Raw genomic sequence first — 17,538 nt, 5'->3', positions numbered from 1 at the left:
GTTATGACAGTCTGAATTGTTACTAGTGATATTTTTATGATTTTCTATATTTTTGGGAAAGGACAAACATAACAATGGTGTGGGAACTTACTATGAAATAAAGTATTATGGCTATTAGGATTAGATGGCTGCCTCATTGTTCAGCTCCACCCAGAGAATATTTGAATTATGGCACAGGCTTAACATGCCTAGTATCTATGGCATGTCAAACTAGAGACAGTATTTTCCAAGAATATTATGTTCTGTGGAGTTTTCTTTGTCATAAAGGAGGCTATATCATAATATTTTGGAGGAAGTATATATGATTTCATCAAATGCCACACATTTGATAAAAATGGTCACCAAGTAAAGATTCTTTATTGAGATATTTAAAATAGAGAAATGTTGTCTCCTTGTGTGTTAAATAAAATAAAATAAGTTAGAGAAATGTACAAAGAAATTTTTATACTCTTGCCTTTACCCCACTCAGAATTGAGGTTATCATGTTTTTCATATTTGCCTTTTTCTAAATTAAAGGAACGCATAGCAGGTATTGTTGATTTCTTTCACGAATCCACCCACAGGTAATTATAGTTCAGATCAGAGAGTAGTGTAGATGATCAGGCTCTGTGGCTGTATGGGAACCTTGACAGCAGTGCTGGCGGCTGGCCCCCTGGCCACCCTGGCAGCCTTAAGTGAAGTCGAGGCTGCCTCAGGACTGTGGGGGCCTCTGGGACCCCAACTGAGGGACAGCAGCCTGCAGCCTGATGCCATCATCCTGGGAACTGATCCAGCAGTTGGTGATCAAGCTGTCCCAGGCAGTGTGGGCCAACAACCTGCACACAGTGCTTGGCTGTGCAAGATCCTGCCCAGCAGCCCCACGCTCAGCATGCGCCTGGTCAACAGCCACTGCCTGCAGGATGGAATAGTACATCCAACAATGATAAATGGTTTGGTGATTCTGGAAGACCTAAAGGCAGAAATGCTGTTCAACCCAGCAATCCCATTACTGGGTATACATCCAAAGCAATATAAATCATTCTCTTACAAAAACACATGCGTGCGTATGCTAATTGTAGCACTATTCACAATAGGAAAGACATGGAATCAACCTAAATGCCCATCAGTGATAGGCTGGATAAAGAAAATGTGGTACATATACACCATGGAATACTATGCAGCCATAAAAAAGAAAAAACATGTCTTTTGCAGGGACACGGATGGAGCTGGAGGCCATTATATTTAGCAAATTTACTCAGGAACAGAAAAACAAATACTGCATGGTCTCACAGGTGGAAAAGCGAAATGAGGCGAACACCTGGACACATAGAAAGGATCAACATACACTGGGGCCTACTGGAGGGTGGAGGGGGAGGAGGGAGAGGGAGAGGATCAGAAACAATAACTAATGGGTATCAGGCTTAATACCCGGGTGATGAAATAATCTGTACAACAAACTCCCAGGACACAAGTTTACCTATGTTGCAGACTTACACTTGTATCTCTGAACTTAAAATAAAAGTTAAAAAGGCCAGGCGCGGTGGCTCAAGCCTGTAATCCCAGCACTTTGGGAGGCCGAGACGGGCGGATCACGAGGTCGGGAGATCAAGACCATCCTGGCGAACACGATGAAACCCTGTCTCTACTAAAAAATACAAAAAACTAGCTGGGCGAGGTGGTGGCCGCCTCTAGTCCCAGCTACTCGGGAGGCTGAGGCAGGAGAATGGCGTGAACCCGGGGGCAGAGCTTGCAGTGAGCTGAGATCCGGTCACTGCACTCCAGCCTGGGCTACTGAGCAAGACTCCGTCTCAAAAAAAAAAAAAAAAGTTAAAAAAAAAAGAAAAAGAAATGGTTTGAAAACCGTACTGAAATTTTACTGTCCAGCTGAAGGATGCCCTGTGGGCTCTCACAGACCATTTTCTCAATTTTCTCTCATAAAGTAGCACTTTATGAAAATGCGTACTGAGAACATAAATGTGGTAATGAGACTTGAAAAGACACTTGGAGGACTGTGGCAAGATTTTCGAGTGCATATGTGTCTGTCCCTATGCCAGTGGAATGGTATTACAGTCTCACATTTACTAAACTGGCCATGATCCCTGCAGAACACAGATATCTACCTAGTTAGAAAAGGAAAATGTAGAACTGTCTATAAAGCTAGAGATTATCCAATAAGACCGTTGAATCACTAAGCAACCAGCCAACTCCTAGACAGACACTCAAGAACCGGAAGCTTCAGAAATAAAACTAGTAGCTATTTTCTGAATAATCTTGAAGCTCTAATGCCAGAAAGCAGACTCTTACAACACCTCTGAGATAGCCTCAGAAGTTGCGTTTACCATATCCCAAAGTGGTTTTGGTTACCTGTGATGCAGTTTTCTCCTATGCTTGTCATTGAGGCTGCAGCTGACTCCCTGCTGAGTCTGTGGTGTGAGGTATTGATGAGGCTTCTGCCACAGAGTCTGTGCACCTACTACCTTGTCAATAGGAACCCTGATCCATGCCCTAGATTCAGAGGCTTGCTCTCTTAAGAAGAGCCTACCTCTTTCAAAAAATTGTAAATCCTGTTGCTGTTGAGCCAATTAATACAGTTGTTCAAGTGAACCTGGGTAAAAGTCTCTCTAATCCTTTGCAAGAAATAGGGAGCACATGCCCAAAGAATAGCGTTTCTTCAATTAATGTACAGACAGATATGTCTTATGCCTCACAAAACTTTGTACCTTCTGCACAGTGGGCTAGCCTTGATTCTTCTGTGTCTTCTTGTTCTCAAATCGATTTGTCATTTGATTCTCAAGTGTCCCTTCCCATTAGTGTTCACACAGACATTTTTGCCCAGCTTGAAGCTAACTTCATCTATAACTGCTCAGAGTGATGCATTTATAGGCACTTGTTTCCAGTCAGGTGAGATCTTCAGAGAAACCAAAAGTAGTAGGATTGTTTAAGAGTAAAACCATGGGATTGGGATGGGAAAGGCTGTGGGTAAAGCAAATTTGCCAGGGGCTGGAGGAAAGGAGAGATCGTCAGGTGAGATGGGGAGGTGGTGTAGATTAGACACTTAGTTAGAATGCTTGAGTTTGAGATATCTATTAGACATCCACCACTGAATTTAGTAATGTGGCAAAAGGTCCGAGACCGTAAAGATTTTCACTTTTTAATGAGACTAGACCAAGCAGAATAAATAATTTCTGAAGTTGAAAACAGGTCTTTTGAAATAGCATAGGCAGACTGAAAAACAAAAGAGAAAAGTGAACGAAGCCTATAGGATTTATAGGACACCATTAAGCAAACAGATATTTGTATTCTGGGCATTTTAGAAGGAGAAAATAAGGGAAATGGTATAGCAAGCATATTTAATAAAATAATAGGTCAAAATTTTCCAATTCTTGAGAGAGGGCTGGACATCCAAATACAGGAATCTCAAAAAAACCCCAAATAGATTCAACCCAAACATGTCCTCTCCAAGACACATTTTAATCAAATTGTCAGAAGCCAAAGACAAAGAAAAAACTCTAAAAAAAAGCCAGGGAAAGGCATTAAGTCATATGTAAGGGAATCCCCATTACACTAACAGTGTATTTCTCAGCAGAAGCCTTACAGGCCAGGAGAGAATGGAATGATGTATTCAAAGTACTGAAAGAAAAAAAAACCCTGCTAGCCAACAATATTATGCCCAGCAAATCCATCCTTCAGGAATGAAGGAGAAATAAAATATGTGGCAGACAAGCAAAAATGAAGGGAATTAATAGTCACCATACTGGACTTACAAGAAATGTTCAAGGGAGTCGTACATCTGGAAGAGAAAAATGATAACCACCATGATGAAAATATGCAAAACTATAAACTCACTGGTAGAGCCAATAGAAAAAGGAAAAGCAAAAGAATCAAATCTTATTACTACCAATCACAAAAATAGACAATAAGATAGGAAGTAAGGAACAAGGGATATACAAAACAATCGGAAAACAAATAAAATAATAGGAGTAAGTCATCACTTATCAACAATAATCTTAAATGTAAACAAGTTAAATGCCCAGTTAAAGGATATTGACTAGTTAGGCACAGTGGCTTATGTCTGTAATCCCAGTACTTTGGGAGGCCATTGTGGGTGGATCACTTGAGGCCAGGAGTTTGAGACCAGCCTGGTCAACACGGCGAAACACCATTTCTACTAAAAATACAAAAATTAGCTGGGCCTGGTGGCACATGCCTGCAATTTCAGCTACTCAGGAGGCTGAGGCATGAGAATCACTTGAACCTGGGAGGTAGAGGTTGCAGTGAGCGGAGATCGTACCACTGCACTCCAGTCTGGGTGACAGAGTGAGATTCTGTCTCAAAAAAAAAAAAGATGTTTACTGACTTTATGGTTAAAGAAACATGACTCAACTATATGTTGCCTATAAGAAACTCACCTCACCTGTAAAGGCATTTTTAGACTGAAAGTGAAGGGTTGGAAAAAGATATTCCATATGAATGGAAATCAAAAGTAAATAGAAGTAGCTATGCTTATATCAGGCAAAACAGACTTCAAGTCAAAAGTCGTAAAAACAAAACAAAACAAAACAAAAAACAAACAAACAAAAAACCAAAGAAGGACATTACACAAATAATAAAGGGATCAATTTAGCAAAAGAATATAGCAATATAAATATATATGCACCCAACACCAGGGTACCCAGATATTTAAAGGAAATATTATTAGGTCTCAAGGGAGAGATAAGCTTTTATACAATAATACCTGGAGACTTCAACACCCCACCCTCAGCACTGGACAGATTGTCTAGAAAGAAAATCAACAAAGAAACATTGGATTTAAACTGCATCATTGACCAAATGGACCTAAAAGATATTTGCAGAACGTTTTACTCAACAGCTGCAGAAAACACATTCTTTTTATCAGCACTAAGAATATATTCCAGGACTGACCGTATGTCAGGACACACAAAAGTCTCAAAAATATTTAAAAAATTAAAATCAAATCAAGTATTTTACCTGACCACAATGGAATAAAACTAGAAATGAATAACAAGAACATTTGAAACTACGCAAATACATGGAAATTAAACAATGTGTTCCTGAACAACCAATGGGTGAAGAAAGAAATTAAGAATAAAAAATTCCTTGAAACAAATAGAAACAGAAATACAACATACCAAAACATGAGACACAGCAAAAGCAGTATTATAGAGATAAACGCTTACATAAAAAAACCAGAAAGATTTCAAATAACCTAATGATGCATCTTAAGGAACTAGAGAAGCAAGAACAAACAAAAGCTGAAATTGGTAGAAGGAAAGAAATTATAAAGATCTGAGCAAAAATAAATGAGATTGAGACTAAAAATATACAAAAGATCAACAAAATAAAATGTGCTTAAAAGTCTTCAAAGATTTTGACCCCGTGTGTGTGTGTGTGTGTGTGTGTGTGTGTGTGTGTGAGAGAGAGAGAGAGAGAGAGAGAGAGAGAGACAGGGTCTCAATCTGTCACCCAGGCTGGAGTGCAGTGGTGAGATCCTGGTGCATTGCAGCCTCAACCTCCTTGGCGCAAGTGATCCTCCCACTTGAGCCTCCCAAGTAGCTGGGACTACAGGTGCATGCCATCACACCCAGCTAATTTTTTTATTTTTGTGTATAGACAGGTTTTCGTCATGTTGCCCAGGCTGGTTTTGAACTCCTAAGCTCAAGCAATCCACCTGCATTGACATTCCAAAATGCTGGGATTACAGGCATGAGCCACTGTGCCCAGTCAAATTAGAGCCTTTAAAAAACAAGTAGCTTGTAGAAAAGCTTATAATAATTGCTCAAACCTTAAGTAATAAAGACATTTTTCATTTGTACATTTGTTCTTTTACTAATTGAACATTTATTACCTATTATGTAGTAGACACTATTATATGTAGTAGACCACCATTTCTGCCCTCAAGTCTAGAAGCCAAGGCCATTCCCCTGTAGCTCAGAAAGAAGATAAATAGGGAGGAAGTGAGTCCAGTTAGCAGCTTATATGAGTCTCCTGGTTCATTACTTAATCCTCATTGAAATCTTATTATTGTGTGTGTTGGGGGGAAGATGGAAGCAAAATACTGTTTTGTTAGTTCCCACGCTCTTTGGGATCTTTATGTTCCTTCTGAAAGTGAGAAAATAAACAGGAGATCCACATTCTTCACAAGAGATATGGATGTGGAAAGGAGAAGGATTTTGAGAGAAGTCAAGAGCCATAGGGTGGAATAATATGGGCTTGTGTATACTTGCAACTTCCTAAAGAGAATCATGTCCCAAAGGCTTCTAACAAAGCTTGTTGAGAGCTTGGAAAAATGAGATAGGTAAAAAATCAAGGTCACTTAAAATACTTAGAAGTGTTGGGGAGAGGAAATGGTAAAACTAGTTAGAATGGCTGTATGGCTCAGTAATTAAGCAGGCGGGCTCTGGCACCAGACAGATTTGGCTTCTGATTGTAGGCAGGCACTTAGCTGTGTGACCTTGCAGAAGTGATTTCACTTATTGAAGCTTCAGTTTCCCATATGTAAAACAGAGTGGAATTTCCAGGCAGATCTAAGTCCATATGTAGCTTGTCTTGATAGTTCCTTTCTCAAAGTATATAAGCCCTCAAATGATCATGAACCTTCATTAAAAAAATCTGTTCTGGGACCCCTCATTCATTTGTCCACCCACCCATCCATCCTTCCGTCCACCCATCCATCCATCCATCCAAGAACTATTTATTGAGCACTTACCATTGCTTGGCATTGCAGATGAAATTGTGATTAAGAAGTTATTATCCCTGCACTCCTGTGCCTTACAGACTAGAGGTGAATACGGATTTACATCTATAACCATTATTATGATATTACCAGTGAAAAAGCACAGAACACCATGGAGAAATATAACTTGGGGCTCATTCTTCTTTTCATTTCTCTATTCTCAAAATTCCATTTTATCATTCTCTAACTTGTCAGCTCCCATTCACTAGTAACCCACAACAATCTGATTTCTTCCTTTCCAACCCAACTTCCTACCCAACTTTCACATTTGCTGAAAATGGCTAAGATCAACAACAATCCAATTGTCAGTTCTCACACTTTCGTTCTTCCTATTAATTGCGCTCTGCAGCATTTCACATTGACAACAAACTATGTTTCTTGAGACATCTCTTCCCATAAATTCGATAGGTCAATTTCCTTTCTTATTAACCCCTCTGCTGCTTCTGCTCTTTAAATTTTGGGACAATCCTTAGCATTTAATATTTAAGCCTTTTCTATACATGCTTTTATATATGACCTCATTTATTCCCACATCGTTAACTACCATGTACATGTTAAGGATTGTGAAATTCATAGATCTGGTTCCAAATTCAGATGGGCATTTAACTTATTTTAAAAGAGAATTTAACTTAATTCAAAACTAAATTTATCATCTCTATAGCTTTTTGTTTTGTTTTGACTGAAACTAATAGTGGTAGCATTTACTCAGTCTCCTTGGATTGAAATTTTGTGCTCCTATTTCACAATATTTCTTCTACCAAAATTTCTTTCTTTACCCTCTCTGAAAACATTTATTTTCTCTCTAACTTAGGTTGAGTTATTCAATTAAGTAACTAAATAGAATAAAACCATATTCATTTCACTATTAACACTTAACAGGTTGTAATTTATTTCCAAGTCCTTCCCACTGAACTGAAGTTTAACTCTTTATTGAGTACTTAATAACCATCAGAGAGCTTAGTACATAGTAGTGACTCATCAATGAAATCTTAAATTCTTAAATTCTTTTTTTCTTCTCTCTTTTTTTCATACCTAGTCCCACAGATAATTCTTAAATTCTTTAAAGATTCACAAGCTTTTTGACCATATCCTTGAAGGCTTGTTTTACCTGTTGGTTCCTTAGGGTGTAAATAAAGGGGTTCAACAAAGGAGCAACTGAAGTAATGAGTAGAGCTACTCCCTTGTTGAATGTATCCCCTTCTTTTGCAGAGGGATTAATGTACATAAACATGCAGCTTCCATAAGAGAGGGAGATGACAATCATGTGGGAAGAACAAGTGGAAAAGGCTTTTGTCCTTTGCTGAGCAGAGGGGAGCTTCAGAATAGTCTTGATAATGAATGTATAGGAGAGAATCACTAGCACCAGAGTGACCACCAGGGTCACAGATGCCACAAGAATGACAGCTTTCTCTATGAGGCTTGTGTCTGAACATGAGAGTTCCAGAAGAGGCTCATAGTCACAGAAATAATGATTCAGCCTGTTGGATGCACAAAAGTCCTGCTGACTCATCAGGGTGATTGGTGGTATAATAGCCATTAGCCCACCCAGCCAAGAGCAGAAAATCAGCTGGGTGCAGACTCTGCTGCTCATGATGGTGGTGTAATGCAGAGGTTTGCAGATGGCCACATAGCGGTCATAGGACATGGCAGCCAGAAGGTAAAACTCTGTGGCCCCAAGGAATATGGCAAAGAAATACTGAGTGAAGCAGCCAGCAAAGCTGATACTCTTGTCCCCTGTTGTGATGCTAATCAGGACCCTGGGAATGAAGATGTTTGTGAAGGAAATTTCCAAGAAGGAGAAGTTCCGGAGAAAGAAATACATGGGAGTCTGAAGGTGGGAGTCCAGTAAGGTGAGGATGAGGATAATCAGATTTCCAAGGATGCTGAGTAAATACGCAAGGAAAAGAAAGGTGAAAACTGCCACCTGGAGTTCAGGGATATCTGTTAGACCCAGAAGGATGAACTCAGTTAACACGGTTTTATTTTTCATTGTTGAAAAAATTTTGAGTCTCAAAGTGAAAAAGAGAGTAGTAACCAAAGGTGAGAAAGGAAGAGGTGCTCTGAAATGAACAGATGAAGTCTGACAAGAGCAAAATGAAATGGACCATGAACTCCTCTGATGATGTGGTCCAGACCAGTGGCCCATTTGAATGATGTTGGATCCTTCCCAGTCCCATTTGCCCTATGGAGGAAAGTTCTTGTCATTGTTTATCCACATTGTACTCTCCCTAGTGCTCACATGAGGCAAGTGTCTGCCTCATAGATGATGTTCAAAAAGTTGTGAAATAAGTCAATAAAACAATGCCTCCAGCTGCTACCTCCTTCCAGAATATTTCTTTCTTTCCCCCAACATTAACTTTATTTCTCATTGACCCCATTCATTGCCCACCTTCCTGTGCCTAACTCTTCTCAGAATTGTTGTTTTTCTTACTCTTCCCTACCTTTTTTTCATATAAATATAGCAGTTTCTCATTTTTCTTCGGGTTCAGTTTCCTTAGTTCCCTTGATGCAAAAAAAGTATCATCTTCCCACTTCTTTCCAGCGTACCCTCCAAATTCTTAGCCTATGTCTGTCTGTTAGATTCAAATATCTGTGTATTAGGGTTATGCTATTCTGTCCTTTGAAACATTCTACATACTTTCTAGGGGTCAGTAAATATTAGATTAGAATACTTCCTCAAACACATTCAGAATCTTTAGATCTAGAATTTTGCTTTCCTGAAAGGGTAGGGAGATTCTATTACATTCCAAGGAAATTTTAGGATCTTAAGAATATTTAAAGCAAGAATTTTTGAACCAGGGATCTACTAATCCCTAGATTAGATTTACTATGTATGTAAATCCATTAAATTATGTGTAAAACATTTTGTGTATGTGGGCATGTGAATTTTATGGGGAAAATGTATAAAACTATGATACAGGATTTTCTGGGAGATTCCATATTTGAGTACTTCATGGGCATTTCAAATAAGTTTCTACTTATTTGTGAGCTCATGCAGGCAAAGAGTCACATTATCTGGGAGTGCGCTTATTGATTTATTCAAGATTTCTTTCTAGTTATGTTTTTATAAATGTTTATAAGGCAGCAGCTTTAAAGCATTTTTGATTAAAATTCATTCTAAATTATGTATATTTTAATAAACACATATAGATATCACTTAAAAGTTTTATACAGCATTTCTTACTACATATGGTATAATCTTTTTTTTTTTTGAGACATAGTCTTACTCTGTCACCCAGGCTGGGCAAGTAGCATGATCATGACTCACTTCAAGCCTTGATCTCCTGGGCTCAAGTGATCCTCCTACCCCAGCTTCCTGAGTAGCTGGGACCACAGGCATGCACTACCATCCCCAGCTAATTATATTACTTTTTAATGTTTTGTGAAGATGGGGTCTCGCTGTGTTGCCCAGGCTGGTTTTGAACTCCTGGGCTCAAATGATCCTCTCACTTTGGCCTCCCAAAGTGCTGAGATTACAGATGTGAGGCACTGTACCTGGCCCATGTGATAAAATCTGATATTTTCTATTTAATTTTTAAAATGCTGGTTGCAGCCCACTAAATTGATTTTATAACCTCTTATTGGGCTGCAGTCAACAGTTGTAATCAGGGATCAAGAAAAGTTATTGTAAATAACTTAGGGAAAAAACTTTAAATATGCAACTGAGAGAAGAGGGTCCAGAGAGGTTAGCTTGGAGATGGGTTGTTGGTGCTGAGGATGGTAGTCAGAGAGCATCAGCTGCAGATGCCCTTCCCTCCTGGTTACTAACCTGGAGTCTTCAGGGAGTGGTTGAATATTCACATCTGCATCAGTTTCAGGCTTTACAACTCCTGAGAAGTAAAATAAATGAAGCTGTAAACAACATACTTCCTGACTTGACTGTCCAAATGACTATTGCGAGATTTTAATCCTAAATGTTCTTGGTGGTAAATTAAAATTAGAAGGCAACATAATTACAAAATAGTATAAGATTTATTGCATATATATATTTTTTACCTTTTCTGCCAGCAAGTTCTATACTACATTTCATAGAAGTACACACATTTCCAAACTTCTCTTGGTAAGAAGTAGTCTGCTGCTTCTGTTTTTTATCATCTCAGTGGGGATTTGCTTATCTCTGTTCTTCAACTAATTAAACAGGAGGTGAATCAGAGTTTTTGGACATCCTCTTTTTAAAGCATAGCCAATAACTAGGACACTAAAACAAAGACTTTGAGAAGCAGAGTACTCTTGAATTTTTCTGTTGTAGGAGAAATAAGCTGATAATCTCAGAAGGCATAATATGAACTCCCTGTCCTACCCCAGATTAAACTTTACCCAGAGTGACACAGGTTATACATGCTCTATTGAGAGCATGCACTGGGGATCAATTGAGTAAAAAAACACAAGTTCCCTGGGGAATCTTCATCGGGAACAGGCTAATGAATGTCCTTTGTGAATAACTTTGGGAACAAACTTTAAATAGACAGTTGAGAGAAGAGGGTCCAGGGAGACTAGTTAGGAGATGTATTGGTGGTGGTGGGGGAGGCATCTAGAGAGCATTAGCCACAGAGAAGAAGAGTATGGAGTCATTATATTTTTCTTTCTCAGGTGGGTGGTCATAGCTGGACTTGGCTATGGACAGACAGGTTGGGTGGAACCATTTGGAGGTCCTAAAAAGCCACACTTTCTTTTTTTAACTTTTATATTAGGTTCAGGGGTACATGTGCAAGTTTGTTGTATAGGTAGACTTGTGTCATGAAGGTTTGGTGTACATATTATTTCGTCACCCAGCTACTAAGCATAGTACCCAATAGTTATTTTTTTCTGATATTCTTCCTCTTACTCTCTTCCCTCAAATAGGCCCCAGTGTCTGTTGTTTTCCTCTTTGTGTCCATTTGTTCTCATTTAGCTCACACTTATAAGTGAGAACATGCAGTATTTGGTTTTCTGTTCCTACATTAATTTGTTAAGTATAATGGCTTCCAGCTCCATTCATGTTCCTGCAGAGGACATGATCTTGCTCTTTTTTTATGGCTGCATAGTATTCAATGGTGAATAGGTACCACATTTTCTTTATCCAGTCTCCTATTGATGGACTTTTAGGTTGATTCTATGTCTTTGCTATTGTGACTAGTTCTGCAATGAACATAGATATGGTTTTGCTATGTCTCTACCAAATCTCATCTTGAATTGTAGCTCCCATAGTTCCCTCATTTTGTGGGAGGAACCCAATGGGAGATAATTGAATCAGGGGGTGGTTTACCCCATACTGTTCTCATGGTAGTAAATAAGTCTCACGAGATCTGATAGTTTTATAAGGGGAAACTCGTTTTACTTGGCTATCATTCTCTTCTCTTGTCTGCCACCATGTGAGACGTGCAGAAGGGAAAAGCCCTTCTGCTATGATTGTGATGCCTCCACAGCCATGTGGAACTGTGAGTCCACTAAACCTCTTTCCTTTGTAAGTTGCCAAGTCTTGGGTATGTCTTTATCAGCAGTGTGAAAATGGACTAATACAGTAAATTGGTATCAGGAGTGGGGTGCTGCTGAAAAGATACCCAAAAATGTGGAAGCGACTTTGGAACTGGGTAACAGGCAGAGGTTGGAACAGTTTGAAGGGCTCAGAAGACAGGAAAATGTGGGTAAGTTTGGAACTTCCTAGAGATTTGTTGAATGGCTTTGCCCAAAATGCTGATAGCAATATGGGCAATAAAGTCCAGGCTGAGGTGCTCTCAGATGAAAATGAAGAACTCATTGGGAACTGGAGCAAAGGTAACTCTTGTTATGTTTTAGCAAAGAGACTGGCAGCATTATCCCCCTGCCCTAGAGATTTGTGGAACTTTGAACTTGAGATAGATGATTTAGGGTATCTGGCAGAAGAAATTTCTAAGCAGTAAAGCATTCAAGAGGTGCTGTTAAAGGCATTCAGTTTTATAAGAGAGTAGAGCATAAAAGTTTGGAAAATTTTCAGCTTGATGATGTGATAGAAAGGAAAATCCCATTTTCTGAGCAAAAATTCAAGCTGGCTGCAGAAATTTGCAAAAGTAACAAAGAGCCAAATGTTAATCCCCAAGACTATGGGGAAAATGTCCCCAGGGCATGTCAGAGGTCTTCACGGCAGCCCCTCCTATCGTAGGCCAGGAGGCCTAGGAGGAAAAAATGGTTTCGTGGGCCAGGCCCAGGGTTCCTGTGCTGTGTGCAGCCTAGGGACTTGGTGCCCTGCATCTTCGCTGCTCCAGCTGTGGCTGAAAGGGGCCAATGTAAAGCTCAGGCCATGGCTTCAGAAAGTGCAAGCCCCAAGCCTTGGCAGCTTCCACTTGATGTTGAGCCTGTGGGAGCACAGAAGTCAAGAACTGGGGTTTGGGAACCTCTACTTAGATTTCAGAGGATGTATGGAAATGCCTGAATGCCCATGCAGAAGTTTGCTGTGGGAGTGGGGCCCTCATGGAGAACCTCTGGTAGGGCAATGCAGAAGGGAAATGTGGGCTGGAGCCCCCACTCAAGAGTCCCTACTAGGGCACTGCCTATTGGAGGTATGAGAAGAGGGTCACAGTCCTCCAGACCCCAGAACGGCAGATCCACCAACAGCTTGCACTGTTCACCTGGAAAAATCACAGACATTCAACGCCAGACTGCGAAAGCAGCTGGGAAGGAGGCTGTACCCTGCAAAGCCACAGGGGCAGAGCTTCCCAAGACCATGGGAACCCATCTTTTGCATCAGCATGACCTTGCTGTGAGACAAGGAGTCAAAGGAGATCATTTTGGAGATTTAAGATTTGACTGCCCCTGTGGATTTCAAACTTACATGGGGCCTGTAGCTCCATTGTTTTGGCCAATTTTTCCCATTTGGAATGAGTGTTTTTCACTAGTGCCTGTATCCTCATTATATCTAGGAAGCAACTAACTTAGTTTTCATTTTACCAGCTTATAGGCAGAAGGGACTTGCCTTATCTTGGATGAGACTTTGGATTGTTGAACTTTTGAGTTGATGCTGAAATGAGACTTTAGGGGACTGTTGGGAAGGCATGATTGGTTTTGAAATGTGAGGACATGAGATTTGGGAGGGGCCAGGGACAGAATGATGTGGTTTGGGTGTGTCCTCACCAAAATCTCATCTTGAATTGTTGCTCTCATAATTCTCTCATTTTGTGGGAGAAACCCAGTGGGAGATAATTGAATCATGGGAACAGTTTCTCTCATACTGTTCTTGTAGTGAATGAGTCTCATAAGATCCAATGATTTTATAAGGGGAAACCCCTTTCACTTGGCTCTCATTCTCTTCTCTTTTCTGTGGCTATTTGAGACATACTTTCACCTTCTGCCATGATTGTGAGGCCTCCCCTCACAAATTTATTAAATTTATTAAATTAAATCACAAATTCAATTAACTGTGAGTCCATTAAACCTGTTTCTTTTGTAAATTGCCCAGTCAGCACCATGAAAATGGACTAATACAAACATAAACATTCATGTGTCTTTATGGCAGAATAATTTATATTCGTGCATTAGTGTGTTCTCACACTGCTACAAAGAAATACCTGAGACTGGGTAATTTATAAAGAAAAGAGGATTACTTGGTTTACAGGTCTATAGGCTCTACCAGAAGCACACTGGCTTCTGCTTCTGGAGAGATCTGAGGGAACTTACAATCATGATGGAAGGTGAAAAAGAAGCAGGCATGTCTTACATAATCAGAACAGGAGCAAGAGAGAGAGAGGAGTGGGAGGTGATACACACTTTAAAATAATCACATTTGCAAGAACTCATTATTGTGATGACAGCACTGAGGGGGAATGTTGTAAAACCATGAGAAACCACCTGCATAATCCAATCATCTCCCACAAGGGCCCTGCTCTAGCATTAGGGATTACATTTCAACATGAGATCCAAGTGGGTGCACATATCCAAACCATATTATTCTTCCTCTGGCCCTGCCCAAATCTCATGTATTCTCACATTTTGAAATGTAATCATGCTTTCCCAACAGTCCCTCAAAGTTTTAACTCATTTCAGCATTAACTCTAAAGTCCACAGGCCAAAACCTCATCTGAGACAAGGCTAGTCCCTTCCACTTATAAGCCTATAAAATAAAAACTAAGTTAGTCACTTCCAAGATGAACTGATATATGGGCATTGGGTAAATACTTCTATTCTAAAAGGGAGAAATCAGCCAAAAGAAAGGGGCTACATGCTCCAATGAAAGTCTGAAACCCAGAAAGGCAGTCATTAAATTTTAAAGTTCCAAAATAATTTCCTTTGACTCCATGTCACACATCCAGGAAACACTGATGCAAGGGGTGTGCTGCCAAGGCCTTGGACAGTTCCACCCCTGTGGCTTTGTAGGGGTCAACCTCTGTGTTTGCTTTCATGGGCTGGTGTTGGGTGCTTGTGGGTTTTTCAGGTGCATGGTGCAAGTTGTTTGTGGCTCTACCATTCCGGGATCTGGAGGATGGTGGCAGCCTTCTCACAGATGCAGTGCCCCACTGGGAACTCTGTGTGGGGGCTACAATCCCATGTTTTCCCTCCACTGCCTTAGTAGAGGTTCTCCATGAGGGCTATACCCTTGCAGCAGGCTTCTGCTGGGACATCCAGGCTTTTCCATATATCCTCTGAAATCTAGATGGAGCTTTCCAAGCCTCAACTTTTGTGTTCTGTGACCTGTGGGCTTAACACCATGTGGAAGCCACCAAGGCTTATGTCTTGCACCCTCTGAAGCAACAGCCTGAGTACCTGGGCCCCTTTGAGCCATGGCTGGAGCTGCAGTGGTTGGGAGGCAGGTAGCAGTGTCCCAAGGATGTGCAGGGCAGTGCGTGCCTCAAAGGTCTCTGAAATACCTATGAGGCCTTTTCCCTGTTGTCTTGACTATAAGCACTTGCATTCCTTTTAGATTTGCAAATTTTTGTAGCCCCACTTGAATTCCTCCCCTGAGAATGGGCTTTCTTTTTCTACCACATAACCAGGCTGCAATTTTTTCAAATCTTTACTCTCTGCTTCCTCTTTAGATATAAGTTCCAATTTCATATCATTTATTTGCTCACATATATGAGCACAGATTATTAGAAGCAGCCAGGCCACATCTCAGCTGGACATCTGTAATCCCAACACTTTGGGAGGCCAAGATGGGTAGATCATTTGAGGCGAGGAGTTCAAGACCAGCCTGGCCAACATAGCAAAACTCCATCTCTACTGAAAATACACACACACACACACACACACACACACAGAGAAAAAAGTTAGCCAGTTGTATAATCCCAGCTACTTGGGTGGCTGAGACAGGAGAATTACTTCAACCCAGGAGGCAGAGGTTACACTGAGTCGAGACTGGGCCACTGCATTCCATCCATTAATCTGTTGATGAATGCTTAGGTTGATTCCATCTCTTGGCTATTGTAAATAGTACTGCAATACACAAGGGACTGGAGATATCTCTTTAACATATTAATTTCCTTTCCTTTGAATATATACCTAGTAGTGGGTTTTCTGGATTATATGGTAGTTGCATTTTCAGTTTTTTGAGGTGCCTTCATACTGTTTTCCATAATAGCTGTACTAATTTACATTCGTACCAACAATGTGCAAAGGATTCCCTTTTTTTTTTTTTTTTGATAATCTCACTCTGTCACCCATGCTGGAGTGCAGTGGTGTTCTCAGCTCACTGCAATTTCCACTTCCTGGGTTCAAGCAATTCTCCTCCCTCAGACTCCTGAGTAGCTGGGATTACAGGTGCATGCTACCACATCCAGCTAATCTTTGTATTTTTAGTAGAGATGGGATTTCAGCATGTTGGCTAGGCTGGTCTCAAACTCCTGTCCTCAGGTGACTCTCCCACCTCAGTCTCCCAAAGTCCTGGGACTACAGGCATGAGCCACTGTGCCCAGTCCAAAGGATTCCTTTTATCCACATCCTTGCCAACAATTTTTATTTATCTATCCTTTTTGTTGGTTTGTTTGAGATGTAGTCTTGCACTGTTGCCCAAGATGGAGCGCAATGGTACAATCTTGGCTCCCTGCAACCTCTGCCTTCCGAGTTCAAGTGATTCTCCTGCCTCAACCTCCTGAGTAGCTGGGATTACAGGCACCCATTACCATACCCAGCTAATTTTTTGTGTTTTTAGTAGAGACAGGGTTTCACTATGTTGGCCAGGCTGGTCTCGAACTCCTGACCTCGTTATCTGCCTGCTTTGGTCTCCCAAAGTGCTGGGATTACAGGTGTGAACCCCTGCACCTTACCTTTATCTATCTTTTTGATAATAGCCATTCTAGCAGAAGTGAGGTGATAATGTGATTTTAATTTGTATTTGCTTGATAATTAGTGATGTTGAACATTTTTTCATATGTTTATTGGCCGTTTGTATGTTTTTTTTTTTTTAAAGAAATGTCTGTTGAAGACTTTTGCCTATTTTAAAATCAGATTATTTGTTTTCTTGCTATTCAGTTGTTTGAGTTACTTATGTATTTTGCATGTTAACCTCTTATCATATGTTTAGTTTGCAAATATTTTATCCTATTCTGTAGGTTGTCTCTTCACTCTATTGTTTCCTTAGCTGTGCACAAGGTTTTTAGTTTGATGTAATCCCATTTGTGTATTTTTGCTTTTGTTTTCTATGCTTTCATTGTCATATCCAAAAAATCATTGCCCGGTCCAGTGTTATGGAGCTTTCCCTCTTTGTTTTCTTCTAGTAGTTTCATAGTTTTGGTCTTACATTTACGTCTTTATTATGAATTGATTTTGTATATGCTATTAGATAAGGTTGTATTTTCATTCTTCTGTATGCCAGTATCCAGTTTTTCCAACACTATTTATTAAAAAGACTGTCCTTTCTT

General features: G+C 40.2%; 1 protein-coding gene and 1 pseudogene across 1 annotated transcript; one reads left to right on the top strand and one right to left on the bottom strand.

Annotated features, from left to right (window-relative positions):
* The first annotated feature begins 746 nt into the window (after window positions 1-746).
* On the top strand, window positions 747-3,207 carry LOC103239497 (ATM interactor pseudogene; annotated as a pseudogene).
* Window positions 3,208-7,793: 4,586 nt separating this feature from the next.
* Window positions 7,794-8,723, bottom strand: LOC103238472 (olfactory receptor 2AP1). The gene has a single exon (XM_008003557.3). The coding sequence runs from the start codon at window positions 8,721-8,723 to the stop codon at window positions 7,794-7,796; it is 930 nt and encodes a 309-aa protein (XP_008001748.2).
* Window positions 8,724-17,538: the final 8,815 nt, after the last annotated feature.

Source organism: Chlorocebus sabaeus, chromosome 11 (assembly GCF_047675955.1).
Source record: "Chlorocebus sabaeus isolate Y175 chromosome 11, mChlSab1.0.hap1, whole genome shotgun sequence".
Lineage (NCBI taxonomy): Eukaryota > Metazoa > Chordata > Mammalia > Primates > Cercopithecidae > Chlorocebus > Chlorocebus sabaeus.
Note: the sequence above shows the minus strand (reverse complement) of the source record. Positions and strands in the feature narration are given on the sequence as shown.